The sequence below is a fragment of the Crinia signifera genome, chromosome 5 (assembly GCF_055691185.1).
Source record: "Crinia signifera chromosome 5, ASM5569118v1, whole genome shotgun sequence".
Taxonomy (NCBI): Eukaryota; Metazoa; Chordata; class Amphibia; order Anura; family Myobatrachidae; genus Crinia; species Crinia signifera.
In genome coordinates this window covers 328,404,821-328,421,698 of record NC_139221.1, presented here as the reverse complement: position 1 = coordinate 328,421,698, position 16,878 = coordinate 328,404,821, and the positions used below count along the sequence as shown (strand labels likewise).

General features: G+C 49.7%; 1 protein-coding gene across 2 annotated transcripts in view; it reads right to left on the bottom strand.

Moving 5' to 3' along the window:
* Nucleotides 1–602: 602 nt before the first annotated feature.
* TSNARE1 (t-SNARE domain containing 1) overlaps nucleotides 603–16,878 on the bottom strand; it is a 281,169-nt gene continuing 264,893 nt past the window's right edge. The window contains exons 12-13 of one of the 2 annotated variants that reach the window (XM_083144957.1): nucleotides 3,903–3,942; nucleotides 776–855 (exon numbers count right to left, since the gene is read on the bottom strand). In XM_083144957.1, the coding sequence (XP_083001083.1) occupies nucleotides 3,928–3,942 (15 nt within the window). In that variant the 3' untranslated portion in view covers nucleotides 776–855; nucleotides 3,903–3,927. Of the gene's footprint in view, nucleotides 856–3,902; nucleotides 3,943–16,878 lie in introns of both variants that reach the window. The other variant, XM_083144956.1, reaches the window with a different exon arrangement.

Below are 16,878 nucleotides of genomic sequence, written 5' to 3'. Positions count from 1 at the left end.
CGCGTGACTGCGCTCACTCTGTGACATCACCATCCAATCACACATTGACCTGCTACATAGACTGTGTGACTGCGCTCACTCTGTGACATCACCACCCAATCACACACTAACCTGCTACATAGACCGTGTGACTGCGCTCACTCTGTGACATCACCATCCAATCACACACTGACCTGCTACATAGACTGTGTGACTGCGCTCACTCTGTGACATCACCATCCAATCACATACTGACCTGCTACATAGACTGTGTGATTGCGCTCACTCTGTGACATCACCACCCAATCACACACTAACCTGCTACATAGACCGTGTGACTGCGCTCACTCTTTGCCATCATCATCCAATCACACACCCTAACCTGCAACATAGACTGTGTGACTGCGCTGCACTCTAGGACATCACCATTCGATCACACCTTAACCTGATACACAGATATTGAGACTGCGCTGCACTGTATGACATCACTATTAAATGCTACATTTCCTGTGACATCGGTATTATTAGGGAGGGCAGCTAATATAGACAATTACTAGGTGGATTATGGGCCGCCAGTTGCCCATGGCTGACCCATGACACCTCAATGACACGGAACCAATTCCTGCTTTTAACATCTGTTTATTTAGCTAATGCAATGACATGACACTACAGTATTCCAGGCATAAATATATATCAGGAGCAGGCAATATTACTTATCACAGTGCCATTAGAGAGCTGAGATCACAGGCTGAGGGAGGGGACGCTTCTCGCCAGCCGGAGCTACTTCTTCACTGTCACAGCGATGATGATGATGATCACAAGGACGACCACCAGCCCGGTGGAGATGAGACAACATTTCACCTTCCTGGCGCGTCTCTGAAACACAAGAAACAACCTCTGTGAGCTCAGATTTACTGTCAGATTACACTAAGTGGGATTTCTGGGCTGTCCACTGATCACACCAGGCCATTATCATATTACAGGTTATTATTTATAGAAGCGGAAGGGCGATTCGGAGCCCAACCATTCACACAGCCCGCCCCCCCCCCCCCCCCCCCCCCCAATGTCTGAGCTGTTTATAAGCCGTTCTGTACAATACACCACTGTAGGTTGTCACCTTCCATCCCATAGTTACTTTACAGAACCATATCAACTCTATGTCCCCAAACCTTATTTTATAGCATAATACAGATTTTATTGGCCAGGTGCCATGGTATAATGTGTGATGGGGTCAGGTGCCATGGTATAATGTACGATGGGGTCAGGTGCCATGGTATAACCTATGATGGGGTCAGGTGCCATGGTATAACCTATGACGGGGTCAGGTGCCATGGTATAACCTATGATGAGGTCAGGTGACATGGTATAACCTATGACGGGGTCAGGTGACATGGTATAACATATGATACGTTAAGTTGCCATGGTATAACCTATTATGGGATCAGATTCCATGATTAACCTATGATGGGGTCAGGGGCGATGGTATAATGTGTGATGGGGTTAGGTGCGATGGTATAACGTACGACGAGGTCAGGTGCCATGGTATAACGTACGACGGGGGTCAGGTGCCATGGTATAATGTACAATGGGTTCAGGTTCCATCGTATAATGTACAATGGGGTCAGATGTCATGGTCTAATGTATGATGGGGTAAAGTGCCATATTATAACGTACGTTGGGGTCAGGTGTCATGGAATAACGTATGTTGGGGTCAGATGCCATGGTATAATGTACATTGGGGTCAGGTGCCTGGTATGGGTGTGGTATAACACACCAACATTCGGGATTCCGACCGTCATTAGCCCGACGTTGGAATCCCGACTGCCGGGACTCAGTCATTGGGGTGAGCACAACAAGGGGGCTACGCTCGTAGGGGGCTCGTAGTGGGCTACACTCACCACCTATTCTCCCTCGTGGGGGTCGTGGACCCCCACGAGGGAGAATAGCCGCTGCCCGTCTGTCAGGGTTTTAGCAGTCGGGATTCCGATGTCGGTGTTATGACTGTCGGAATCCTGACTACCGGTCAGTCATCCGGCACCCCCTGGTATAATGTACGTTCGGTTAAGGTTCCATAGTATAATGTATGATGGGGTCAGATGCCATTGTATAATGTAGGTTGGGGTCAGGTGCCATCGTATAATGTATGATGGGGTCAGATGCCATGGTATAACGTAGGTTGTGGTCAGGTGCCATGGTATAACGTATGTTGGGGTCAGGTTCCATAGTATAATGTGTGATGGGGTCAGATGCCATGGTATAACGTAGGTTGGGGTCAGGTGCCATGGTATAACGTACGTTGGGGTCAGGTGCCATGGTATAACGTACGTCAGGTGCCATGGTATAACGTACAACGGGGTTAGGTGCCATGGTATAACGTAGGTTGGGGTCAGGTGCCATGGTATAACGTACGTTGGGGTCAGGTGCCATGGTATAACATACGTTGGGGTCAGGTGCCATGATATAACGTAAGTTGGGGTCAGGTGCCATGGTATAACGTACGGCGGGGTCAGATGCCATTGTATAACGTAGGTTGGGTTCAGGTGCCATAGTATAGCGTACGGCGGGGTCAAGTGCCATGGTATAACGTACGGCGGGGTCAGGTGCCATGGTATAATGTACGTCAGGTGCCATGGTATAACGTACGGCGTGGTCAGATGCCATTGTATAACGTAGGTTGGGGTCAGGTGCCATGGTATAACGTACGTCAGGTGCCATGGTATAACGTACGTTGGGGTCAGGTGCCATGGTATAACGTACGTTGGGGTCAGGTGCCATGATATAACGTACGTTGGGGTCAGGTGCCATGGTATAACGTACGGCGGGGTCAGATGCCATTGTATAACGTAGGTTGGGGTCAGGTGCCGTGGTATAACGTATGGCGGGGTCAGGTGCCATGGTATAACGTACGTTGGGGTCAGGTGCCATGGTATAATGTACGTCAGGTGCCATGGTATAACGTACGGCGGGGTCAGGTGCCATGTTATAACGTACGTCAGGTGCCATGGTATAACGTACGTCAGGTGCCATGGTATAACCTGGTCTGTGTGATTTGCTGCTTCCAGGTTCTCCTCACGTTTCCTGCACAGTCCGTCAGGTGTGGTTCTATGACTTATAGCGTGTAACCGCGGTGTGACACTGGACAGCGGCGTCCACACGCGCCAAGCAAATTGTACATATGGATTTCATTTCTTATAACTTAGCGAAGTGGCAGATTACTGTGATGCATACAGTGAACGGGGGGACATAAATCTGCAATGTAAGATGTTTATGACAACAGACAATAAACCTTATGCCACCTCCAGATGAGGTCTGCAGCAGCCACAGAGCGCGGAGAATAAATCTCATACATCACATTTACAGGCCCTGCGCCTCTGATTAGAGGTCACGACCGGCTGCCGCAAAGCGGTTTCGGTCAGTTGTGAAGCTCCGGATCTGTTACTGTCCATTCCATGAGAATATGCGCATGCGCTGAGCTTATATATCGGTCCCGCGTGCGAACACGCCGGGGACTAAATCAGCGAGAATGACCCCCCTTAAACCAATAATTATTTCAAGGGCAAAATATTAGAGATGTGCTGACACCAATAAGATCTGATTAGACATTTAATCAGGCGCCTGGTCGATAAGGACGCCAATAGCCCCGTACAGTAAATGATACCGGCCTGCCATACAATGCTTTTACTAACACCTTATTAATTAGCTTGAAATAATTAGTTTTGTAAATTAAGTAGTAACCCTGTAATCGTACTCATCAATCATTGCTCATGTTACAGCAAGCTGCGCAGCCGGATATAATCACGGAGAACGCAATGTGTAAGGGCAGGCATGGAGACCGGCGGAGGAACCAGGGATCGGAGACAATACAAGGCAATCAGATATGATGATAATACAATGCGATTACATCGATGGGAGGAGCCACTTACTTGTGTCCGATAATGCAGCTATTTACTAATCTGACGAGTTCTCAGCAGCAAAAGTAAAGAAAGAGTTAAAAATGTAAAAAAAAAAAAAATAGAGCGGGGTCCACCCTTCCTAAGTATAACCAAGCTCTTTGGACTGGTCTTGGTTCCAAAAATATGACGGACAAAAGATTTAGGGGTCCCACGTATTTTTAAAACCTGCGCCGTGCGCCACTAGTCAGTAAGCTAATGCCACAGCCGGGGGATACTTTTATATAGTTCCCTGGGGCCATGACATTACCCCCAACTAGTCCAGCCTGGTGCTCGTTCTTTAAATATGGGGAACTCCTACAGAATATTTTTGCATATTTTTGGGACCAACACCGGCTCAAAGCTCGGACTGGTTATACTATTACTAAGGGTGGGACGAGTGGGATGACCGCTGAAGGAGGACCTCCGGTGTGCGATTCTTGGCCGAGAATAGGAGATTCCTACACAATTTAAATTTGCGCCCATTCGTTCTTAGGAAATATCCCTATAAGGTTCTGATCGCTAATATGAGAAGTCGCTGACGACAGCACCCAGCCGCCACCCAAACAGAAAGAAAACGCACGGCATTGACGGCATTTTCATGTCAACCTTTTGTAAATGCTGACTATTTGTTAATGTCTGCCTTATGCACGTCGAACTTTTGACTGTCTACCTAGACACTTTACATTTATCAACTAGAACCAGCGCACATCACCCAATGCCTGGAACACATTCATGTTACTTATGGTGCCCATACACTTGTGCGATCGGATGTGATGCGACATTGTGATGCAATTTCCCATCACATCTGATGTGCTTTTCCCAGCACCCGAAAAAAAAAAAAATTCAAAAGACTGGGACAGCTCTCAGCCAATCAGAGACCACACATTCGGGTGGCTGCTGATTGGCTGAGAGAGCTCTCTCTTTTGAATTTTTTTTTTAATTCTGCCATCTACCACCAGCTCTGCTGACTACCACCGCCCCACCAGCCCTCCTGCTACCCAACGCCAGGTGCGCTACACCACCGCCCACCCTGCTGGCTGACTACCGCTAACCGCAGATCACATTGCGAGCGATTGCAAGGGGTTACAAACCCCATGTGATCGCATAGGCAATGGGAGAGATATTATGTGCAGCACATAATATCTGGCAACGCGAGATTGGACCGGCGGGCCTGCGCATCGCATTGGGTGACACATGCGATGGCATGCGATTTGTGGCGGTGATTTATCGAAGTCGCTGCACGCGTATATGCGCACCGTTACAAAGAGTTCTCCTTATTTTCCAGTTTGCATGGACAGAAATATAAGCGTATTCTATAGAGAACTGGGAATAGCTGCAAAACGACATTTATATTAACCCCTCACTCTGCAGCCGCCGCCGCCGGTCCCCCCCCCCCCCCCCCATGAAAATCCGTCTTTTAAAGTTTCTCCGGAGACGTCAGACAATTTATTTCTGAAATTCCCTTAAACTCTTCCCTTTTGAGAATGAGAAAGGGAGCATCTCCATTGTACTAATCAGAGCGGCCAATCCGCGGCGATGCCGATGTTCTGCATGGAAAGTATTTCATTCCGGTAGATAAAGTTATATATAAAACAGTTTCCCCTCTTCCATGTTCTCGGCTTTTAAGGATGTGAGAATTGCTCTATCAGCCGAATGAGAATTACCATTTAGAAGTGGAATGCTGGCGTATGAAAGGGCTTTATCAGTCTGAGGGAGGACAGACACTTCCGGGATTAGCAGCCAATCTCTCATGAAAGAAAAGATGGAGAATAAATTATTTATCCCGTAACTGCAGCTAATCAGTGACTTTGTTATCGCAGCGCCTCAGGTGTCGGCTGAGTACGTAGAGTCTCTATATCCCAGCGGTCCTGAGGCCACTCACAGTTGGGCACTGGAAGAGGCGGTATGGCAGGACGATGGGATGCAAAGGGTTTTCCAGATGCTGAACAGGAACTCCCGTCGCTAAAAAATACCCCTAATAGGTCTTATTGTTCCATGCCGTGTGTCCTGACGCGCCCCCATGTTATTGTAAATGGAGTCTGGAACCTACAGATACAGTACGTACTCATGCATCATTGCTGCAGTCGCGCCAAACAGCTTCTACAGTAGTTCCACAAGTCTCTGCTGGGGCTGGACGTCTTATTTGGGGATTGGTACTAAATCCCACCGAAATCCTGACAAGGGGGGGACTTGGATCGCCCCCCCCCCCCCCCCTGCGGGCTTTCTGCGCTCGCCACGCAGCGGGCCCGGTGCCTTGCTACACTTGTCACACTTATTTATTCTCTCTCTATGGGAGTCGTTGGCACCCATAGAGGGAGAAAGTGTTGGGATTCCGGCGTCGGCATTTTGAACGCTGGGATTCTAACTGCATTCCCTTATTTGGGCCTGTTATGTTAGATATCAAATAAATCAGCACAGGTTTTTGTTGTGTCTTAGCCGCATCGTATTGCAGATATTACAAATCCAAATCTAACTCTCTCTGCACATGTTACATCTGCCCAACCTGCAGCGCAGAAAGATTTTCCCCCAAATTCAGACTTGTACGCATCGCTACAAATTCACAGCCCTAACAATTATCAAATTCTGTAGTGCACGTGCGCAAAGTCCCCGTACGGACAAATCCAGCCACAGCACTTTCCCACAGGAAATACGCTGGATCATTAACAGGAAGCCGGCGTTTGTAGGAGGGATCCGGACGTTTATCGGGAGTGTCCGGTAAAACGTCAACCAGGCATTTAATAGGAGGACCTCTGACGTTAGCTCCGGCCCTGATCGGAGCATCCTTCATCCCAGCGCCGAGTAAGCCACCGGCTACACAGCCAATAAACACACAAGGGGGTGGGGGGAGGAGCATCGGTGGTGCTGTGATTGCGAATGGACAAGATAGTATTTGCAAGGCTGCGAAAGCGGTCACATCTGTGCACAGGGGCGGGATTCACTCTAGCGGGGAGGCGCCTAATTGATCGTTGGGCCCAGCGATCATATCTGATTCGGGCCCCCAGCTGTGTTGAATCAGGCCATATATCTGGAATATTCATCCCGTCCCGTTTCCTACGCCTCTGAGCGGGAAGCAATCAAATGCAAAGAACAGCTTTGTAGAGATTCCAGAAGGATTCCTCGTGAGGGGTCAGCGACCAGGCGGAGAGAACAATGGGAGCAGAATGAGACCCTCTGGCCTTATTACAGTACGCGGCTGTACACTCCGGCGGGTAATACCTATCAGGGAAATGTAAATGTTATGTCACCGGCTGTTTAGCGTCACCTAGAGAGCACCGAGGAACGTTCATTCCCATCCGCTCACCTCTGCGAATAATGAAACAATTATATTAGCTGTCCTTTCACATCTGACAATGCAAAGCTGACATTAATTGGGCTACAATCAAGACAGTAATTCGGGATAATTAGATTGCCGCGGTCAGGAGCTATAAACCTGCTACAATATGCAACTGTTACGACACAACAATTAAGAACAGAAAATGAAAGACGGGGACACCTGGAATGTGGCGCACGGGGAAGCAATAGACAGACCTTATCTCCGCAGCGCTAATGCGGATGGAATGCTAGAGCTCGTTACTATCCGGCTGATGGAACAGCCTCCCGATCCCTTCCATAGCTAATTAAAAGCTCATTTTGCATAAATAGAAAATATGCAGAAAATTGCCTGTTTAATTAGGAACACCTTCAAAAATGTCATTATATTTAGTATTTTATCAGGTTCTGATCGGCGGGGAGCTATCGGAGGCAATGGACGTGTGGAAAGCAACGGCAACAGCAACGACTGCTGGATGTGCTTTATGTAATGCTGCCCAAAACTAGCATCGCTGGAACCGAACCCTAATATAATAGTTATAGAAACGGGTGTGGATCATTAGAATTAGGTCGGTAGGTATGGCGACTCGCATATGGGACCTTATTCTGGTTGATTTGCAGCCTTGTGAGTCCACCAGACGCCACGCTGCAAATGCCGACAGGCAGCCCCCCCTCGTACGCACGGGCTGCGAATGCGCATACGCAAAACATCGGTCCCCGTGCGAACGTACAGTCTTTGCCAATGGACCAGGATAACCCCATTGGGTCAACAGGTCGACATGTAATAGGCAGACACCTGAAAACATTAACAAGTACAAAAGGTCGACATAAAAAATGTTGACATGGTCAACGCGTAAATTGTCATGGCAGGTTTTTCTACTTTTGGGTGTGTTTTTGTATGTTTTACAATGTACAAAGCAAATTATTGGTAACGTGTACCACCACAGGCTTGCTTTTCCCGCTACGCTTTTGGGGAAGATTACTATTCCCGATCATAATCCACGTGGATGGTAAAATAAGTGGTAAAGAATGTGAATGAACAAAAACACTAGATGAGGTCCTGGGCACACACCGTCCGCCATCCTGTCATTACCAGCAGCGCCCAATCACTTACACTTACAGCCACTGAGGGCTCTAGTCACGAACGGGAATACATACAAAATCCCGGTGGTCAGAATCCCGGAGTTCAAAATCCAGACGCCGGAATCCCGATCCGCCGAAATCCCGACAAGGGGGGGACGTTGATTACCCCCCCCCCCCTTGCGGGCTCACTGCACTCGCCACGCAGCGGGCGCGGTGCCTCGCTACACTCGGTACAATAATTTATTCTCCCTCTAGGAGTGTCGTGGACACCCACGGAGGGAGAAAGTGTCGGGATTCCGGAGGTCGGGATTCCGGCATCGGGATTTTAAACGCCGGGATTCTGACCACCGGGATTTCAACTGCATCCCTTACGAACGAACCATAGCCCCTTTAGACCCATGGTTCAGGGAATCTTGGGTCCGCATGGAGGGGTATTGGCTAAAATCATAGGAATAACCCGTTTTAGCCTCTGCTGCATTTTTTCATGGAGGGGGCAGAGCCTTATAACAAGGAGAGCCATCCCCCTCCCTAAACGGTCAGCAGAATCTAGTGATGGCCATCGGTGTTGGCCACTGAGGGCTACCATTGATAATTAAATAGCAAGTGACTATCGATGGTTGCAAACTATGCAATGGATCATCATCGATGGTTTCACCAACCAAAAGTCATCCCTATTGTTTCTCTGACTGGCCCTATTGTTTCTCTGACTGGCCTAAAGGTGAATCAGTACCTGGGGGCAGGGCTTAGCGGATGTCATTGGGAGGAGCTATTCTCAGTGTCCTGGCACCTGGTAAAAATCAAATGAAAAAAAAAAAAAGAACTATCGGGTGGTTCTGTACCATCGATGGCGGGAAACCATCTGGTTTTATGTAGCAGTAAGAAATTCCGCAGAGAGCAGGCTGTTACTCTTTCTCTCTGCGCTGCTGTCCCCTGACAGCCAGGCCTGTGACAATAATGTCATATAATGGGAGGCAGATCTGCGTGCTGGCTGGGAGAGCAGGAGGAGTGGGGGAGCAGGTGGGCACTGGGCAGAGTCCGTGGTACGCGTCACATCAGTGAGAGGCGATAATGAGACACGGACGGGAACGGCTTTAGCTGCTCTGCTACAGAGATTTCTGAGCTCTCAGCAGTGCACTGGCCATGGCTGGATATGGGAAGCTCAGAAACTGCAGCAAAGACTCGGCAGCTCCCTGCACACAGAGGCCCTTATTCAGATCTGCAGGTGGGACAGATGTAACATGTGCAGAGAGAGTTAGATTTGGGTGAGTTATTTTGTTTCTGTGCAGGGTAAATACTGGCTGCATTATTTTTACACTGCAATTTAGATTTCAGCTTCAACACACCCCACCCAAATCTAACTCTCTCTGCACCTGGTACATCTGCCCCACCTGCAGCGCACATGGTTTTGTCCATTTTGAGAACAAATTTGTACTGCGATCGGATCTGAATAAGGGCCATAATGCGGACTCTGCAAATAGGAGGTTCCCAGGATAGAAGTTGCTCCCAGTAACCACCCAGTAACTGCACTGTGCTGCAAATGCATACCTCCCAACTTTTCATTTGAAGAAATAGGGACGCTCGCGCGGCGAAGCCGCGCGAGCGCCCGAAAAGGGGGCGTGGCGTATGCAAATGAGGGCGCGGCTTATGCTAATTAGCCGCGACCTCATTTTCATACGAGAATAGACGCTGTGCGCATGCGCACAGCGTCTATTCTACTACATTGGGGGGTCTCCCAACTGCCACCCCCCCGCAGCGGGACAATGCCTGCCGCGGGTGGGACGTCGGGACAGGACCCGAAAATCGGGACTGTCCCGACGGAATCGTGACAGTTGGGAGGTATGCAAATGCACCCCCCCCCCCCCCAATAAAAAACAAAACCCTCCATATTATATTATAATAAGCCCCCCAGGAGCCTCCATTTCTCAACCTCTATTTCCTGAAAAGTGGTGTGCGCAGTGGGTGTGGCTTCCTACATACATATTAAACAGAGATATGGGAAGATGGCATGATGATAAGAAAGCTATGTGACGCCTTATGAATGGAATTATTAAAGCTTCTAAAACAGACCAATGGCGGTGTTGCCAGAACCAACCAATCAGATTCTGTCTACCATTTTTTTTAATGTAACAATAATGGCAGTTGCAAATTTACTGGTTGCTATGGAAACAGCACTCTTAGGGCCTTATTTTGGTTCACTCTTTCTGACAAAATCCTTCTTAGATGGACAAAACCATGTGCACTGCAGGGGGGCAGATGTAAAATGTGCAGAGAGAATTAGATTTGGGTGAGTTATTTTGTTTCTGTGAAGGGAAAATACTGGCTGCTTTATTTTTACACTGCAATATAGATCTCACTTTGAAGTAAAACCCCACCCAAATCTAATTATATCTGCACAAGTTACATCTGCCCCACCTGCAGTGCACATGGTTTTGCCCATCTAAGAAGGATTTTGTCAGAAAGAGTGAACTAAAATAAGGCCCTTAGAAACTTTAGTTAATCTACCTGCTAGAGTAAGGAGGTGATTCTGGTACACACGCAAAGCTGCAAAATTTGGGACGTCTAAATGTTGCCCAGTGCCCGCACAAACGCGTCCCCTCCCCCTCACACGCCGATGTCCCCGCACGCATGCGAGTGGAGGCTTAGCATAAACATCTGCTCGCAGTCTTGCACGCCGGGGCAAAATCATTCAATAGTCGTGACCATCGAATGATTTTGCAAGTGCTCGCAGTTATAAGACACCTCACTGGTGTCTTACATCTGCGAGCGCTCTGTGTGGGACATCCGCTGCCCGACCCCTGCGTCACGTGTGAATTTCCATGAAACACTGGGCGTTCTTATAGGTGCGACGACCACCCATCGCCTCACCTGCACTGCTGCGTATGAGCGGCCAGCAAATAATCAATTCGCCGTTCTCGCTCGCACACAGTGGCAGCACATGTGCATACATTCACAGTTTTTAAAAATGAAAAAAATAAGAATTCCAAATTCTAGCAAAGGCTGTGTGTAATGTAGGCACAATTGTCCACTTCCAGCCTGCCGCGTACCGGTCTGCGTCAGCTGATACAATATGCGGGATTCATTTGTTCCACTGGCTTTGTGGCATTCTGAATCTCTAACGAGAGAAGAACGAATCAAAGGGTTTGATGCGTAAAATTGAAAGATGATTGTGGGCGCTGATTTGATATTGTGGGCCTTATTCCGCTTCATCTGGCGGACTTGTGTCGCAGTCGGTATCATGACCATTGAGGGCAGATCCGCGAATACAGGGGGAGCGGCAGCCATCGGCTTCTTGCCTTTGGCTAAAGAGAACCAAAGTGTTACTTTATTTATTTGTGGCACGGCGACGCGTCGACCTGATCTATCATTTACTTTCGAAGCAATCTATCATTGACTTTCCTGAGAGAGGCGATTTTACTGGAACGAGAAATGGCAGCGAAGTATTTCTGCCGGGGTGAGAGTCCCACTTGACAACTATTTACATAAAAAGGTTTTGCCATCAATAAGATTGGTAATGGGTTCGCCATGCGGGGAGGACTGAGGTTTGCAGTAGAAGTGCGCCGCGTCCGCCATTGGCTCTTGATATGCGCCTCTCTCCAACGCTCTCTGTTGTGTAATGAATTCTGTCACTCTGAATTGTGCCGCGGAGCAGCGTGCAGGGAAGGAAGTCTGCATTTTGAATATAAAGCTGCCGTCAGTTCCTATTATGATAGAAAAGGCATTTCCATACGAGGCTTTGAGGCACTTACGAGCTTTAGTCTGCTCGTCGCTGCCAATTGATCAGTCTGTCAAACGCCTTGTAAGAAACAGAACACGTTTAATCTGCTGAACAGTTTCACTTTCTAAACAACAGGAATAAACCAACGTTTTATGAGATAACGCCGGCGCTGTCACAGGATGTGATATCTAATATACGTACATCGGAAATGAGTCTGTGCACGGAAAGTCGCAACGGGGAATTATTATATATTGGTTCCTGCACGCACAGGATCCGAATGTCAGATAGATACAGTATGAGGAGATATTATGGGTGCATAATATTATATGTTGTATGTACAGTATACATTTGTACATAGGGCCTGATTCAGTCTTGAGCTGCAAAGTTGCAGATGGCTGCGAGTAGACAGCCGCCACCCAGACAGAAAGAGAACCCGTTCTGTGCAAATCTGCAAGTGTATTGTGAATGGGTCGTTATTCGCGAGTCACACGCAAATCAGGAACCATTGGGTTTCCCAGTCTAAATATATGTGTGTAACTCTGATCCTTCCACAAATCTGCGACAGAACCAGGCTGATGTCAGAGACCCACCACTGGTTACCACCCACAAACGGCAAATTCCTCAGTCAAGATCCGGCCATATTGCGTTTAAAATTCTTACGCTATTTCTGTTGGTGTTTGGGCTCACGCATGTGTGCTTTAATCTGTAGGAATGCGCAGTCATTCCATAATCAGTAGGATTGCAAATTCACACAACAGCGATCAACTCTGAATTGAGCCCATAGACAGATGATAGGTGATAGATAAATAGACATTTCTACACTGCAGAGGCTTCTCCTGGGAGCTGGGGATAGGCGAGCACCTAGGCCCTTATTCTGGTTGGTGCGGTAATATCCGCGTGCGTTCATGCCGCCGATGTTTTGTGTCTGCGCATGTGCAGAGGCGTCTCTGCGAATGTGCGAGCGGGGCGTACGGCCAAATCCCGCATGAAATGTGAACACTCCGAACAGGGGGTGGAGAGGGGCGTGAAGGGCTATTTGGGCTCATTACCATATGCATACGCCCCGCGTTTCATGGGCGTTCCCATGCAAACGCTGGGCGTACGTATGGTAATGCGGCCGTGACGTACGTGTAGGGGGCGGACATATGACATCGCCGGATGTCAGCTGCCCGCCCAGATCCCTGCTTTTGCACGGAAAAATGTCCGTGTGGTCTGAGGTTGCGGGAGCTGGTGGACCACTCGGTCCTGCATTCGATGGTCTGCGACCATCGAATGATGGGGGAGGTTCCCTGAGATGGAGGAGGCGTATTCCATGAAAAATACACGTGCGGTCCTTTCGGCCAGCTTCTTACCGCGTACGGCCGGAGTTGGCGATCCGTATGGAAGGCGGGGTTTTGCGCGCATGGTCCTGGCCGCATATTCGGATCTGGCCACACCGATCAGAATAAGGCCCCTAGTCACACCTCTACACTGCAGAGGAATCTCCTGGGAGTGGGGGAAAGGCGTGCACCTAGTCACACCTCTACACTGCAGAGGAATCTCCTGGGAGCGAGGGATAGGGGTGCACCTAGTCACACCTCTACACTGCAGAGGAATCTTCTGGGAGCGGGGGATAGGCGTGCACCTAGCCACACCTCTACACTGCAGAGGACTCTCCTGGGAGTGGGGGATAGGCGTGCACCTAGTCACACCTCTACACTGCAGAGGAATCTCCTGGGAGTGGGGGATAGGCGTGCACCTAGTCACACCTCTACACTGCAGAGGAATCTTCTGGGAGCGGGGGATAGGCGTGCACCTAGCCACACCTCTACACTGCAGAGGAATCTCCTGGGAGTGGGGGATAGGTGTGCACTTAGTCACACCTCTACACTGCAGAGGAATCTCCTGGGAGCGTGGGATAGTCATGCACTTAGTCACACCTCTACACTGCAGAGGAATCTCCTGGGAGCAGGAGATAGGCATGCACCTAGTCACACCTCTACACTGCAGAGGAATCTCCTGGGAGCGAGGGATAGGGGTGCACCTAGTCACACCTCTACACTGCAGAGGCTTCTCCTGGGAGCGAGGGATAGGAGTGCACCTAGTCACACCTCTACACTGCAGAGGAATCTCCTGGGAGCGGGGGATAGGCGTGCACCTAGTCACACCTCTACACTGCAGAGGAATCTCCTGGGAGCGGGGTATAGGCGTGCACCTAGTCACACCTCTACACTGCAGAGGAATCTCCTGGGAGCGAGGGATAGGGGTGCACCTAGTCACACCTCTACACTGCAGAGGCTTCTCCTGGGAGCGAGGGATAGGGGTGCACCTAGTCACACCTCTACACTGCAGAGGAATCTCCTGGGAGCGAGGGATAGGGGTGCACCTAGTCACACCTCTACACTGCAGAGGCTTCTCCTGGGAGCGGGGGATAGGCGTGCACCTAGTCACACCTCTACACTGCAGAGGAATCTCCTGGGAGCGGGGGATAGGCGTGCACCTAGTCACACCTCTACACTGCAAAGAAATCTCCTGGGAGCGAGGGATTGGGGTGCACCTAGTCACACCTCTACACTGCAGAGGCTTCTCCTGGGAGCGGGGGATAGGCATGCACTTAGTCACACCTCTACACTGCAGAGGAATCTCCTGGGAGCGGAGGATAGGCATGCACCTAGTCACACCTCTACACTGCAGAGGAATCTCCTGGGAGCGGGGGATAGGCATGCACCTAGTCACACCTCTACACTGCAGAGGCTTCTCCTGGGAGCGGGGGATAGGCGTGCACCTAGTCACACCTCTACACTGCAGAGGCTTCTCCTGGGAGCGGGGGATAGGCGTGCACCTAGCCACACCTCTACACTGCAGAGGAATCTCCTGGGAGCGGGGGATAGGCATGCACTTAGTCACACCTCTACACTGCAGAGGAATCTCCTGGGAGCGGGGGATAGGCGTGCACCTATTCAAACCTCTACACTGCAGAGGAATCTCCTGGGAGCGGGGGATAGGCGTGCACCTAGTCACACCTCTACACTGCAGAGGCTTCTCCTGGGAGCGGGGGATAGGCGTGCACCTAGTCGCACCTCTACACTGCAGAGGAATCTCCTGGGAGCGGGGGATAGGCGTGCACCTAGTCACACCTCTACACTGCAGAGGCTTCTCCTGGAAGCGGGGGATAGGCGTGCACCTAGTCACACCTCTACACTGCAGAGGAATCTCCTGGGAGCGGGGGATAGGCGTGCACCTAGTCACACCTCTACACTGCAGAGGAATCTCCTGGGAGCGGGGGATAGGCGTGAACCTAGTCACACCTCTACACTGCAGAGGAATCTCCTGGGAGCGGGGGGATAGGCGTGCACCTAGTCATACCTCTACACTGCAGAGGAATCTCCTGGGAGCGGGGGATAGGCGTGCACCTCGTCACACCTCTACACTGCAGAGAAATCTCCTGGGAGCGGGGGATAGGCGTGTACCTAGTCACACCTCTACACTGCAGAGGCTTCTCCTGGGAGTGGGGGATAGGCGTGCACCTAGTCATACCTCTACACTGCAGAGGAATCTCCTGGGAGCGGGGGATAGGCGTGCACCTAGTCAAACCTCTACACTGCAGAGGCTTCTCCTGGGAGCGGGGGATAAGCGTGCACCTAGTCACACCTCTACACTGTAGAGGCTTCTCCTGGGAGCGGGGGATAGGCGTGCACCTAGTCACACCTCTACACTGCAGAGGCTTCTCCTGGGAGCGGGGGATAGGCATGCACCTAGTCACACCTCTACACTGCAGAGGAATCTCCTGAGAGCGGGGGATAGGCGTGCACCTAGTCACACCTCTACACTGCAGAGATATAGACATGACCTCCAGTCGGTATCTCCTCTGTGACAACATCACAAAACTGCTTATTGGGCAACGACAATTGCATAACATCCACAATTTCCTGAGGTCAAATGGAGCGAATCTCTGAACTTGATTCCATTAGTAGATGATGCCTATAATGGGAAGCGAATATACCAAATTGACCCCAATTTGTGCTCAAATCACTTTCTCTGTTCAGAACCCAGGTGTGTACAAAGAAATAACCCAATCTTGGTGCCCCCACTGTAAGTGTGGTTTACGCATGCACTAGATCACCCATCACTAGCATCTGAGATGACCCATTTGTTGATGGGACAGGGGGATGACGGGGGTTTTTATTTTCTGAAAGACTGTTGGGCAGCATAGTACTGTCTGGAGGATTCTAAACATGGGTACTCACTCCCACCAACACCACCAAGCGCCACTGACAGTGACAGAAATGGGATAAATTAGCATTCTACCCATAGCATGGGATGGTCCGACACTGACCAAATGGACCTGAAGATAACAAAGACAATCTGCTTATTCCGATGGACTTAAGTCTACGGTCCTCTTTTATTTATAACGACTTCCCCTCAACAAGAGTTAGTACATTAATTTTCCTCGGAAATGGAGAAGGAGGTCTTTGTAATGTCTTCTGATGGGATGCCAAAGTCTATTGTTCACATCTATGGGAACCATTGAGAGGACCAGGCAGCCTATGTAGAGAGGCAGATCTGGATCTCCGGCTAAGTGACCGTCCTTGTAGTGCCTGGGCACGTCTATGATGACAACGTGCTTGGTGGTACTAGACTGAGCGGCACCCAATCTGCAGATGTAAACATCTCCGTGATGAGATGCTCAGTCCCGTTCAAAACCTTGATTCATAATTACTAACGCGCTCATATAGTGAAATGTCTCTCAATAATTTCTAAATGGCAAGTGATTAATCTAAATGAAAGGTTGATATGTACGGGCCGATATCTTCACCCCGCACTCTGCCAATAAAAACATTTCTGCTGATTTATCTGTTGCCCTTAACCGTCACTTCTGGC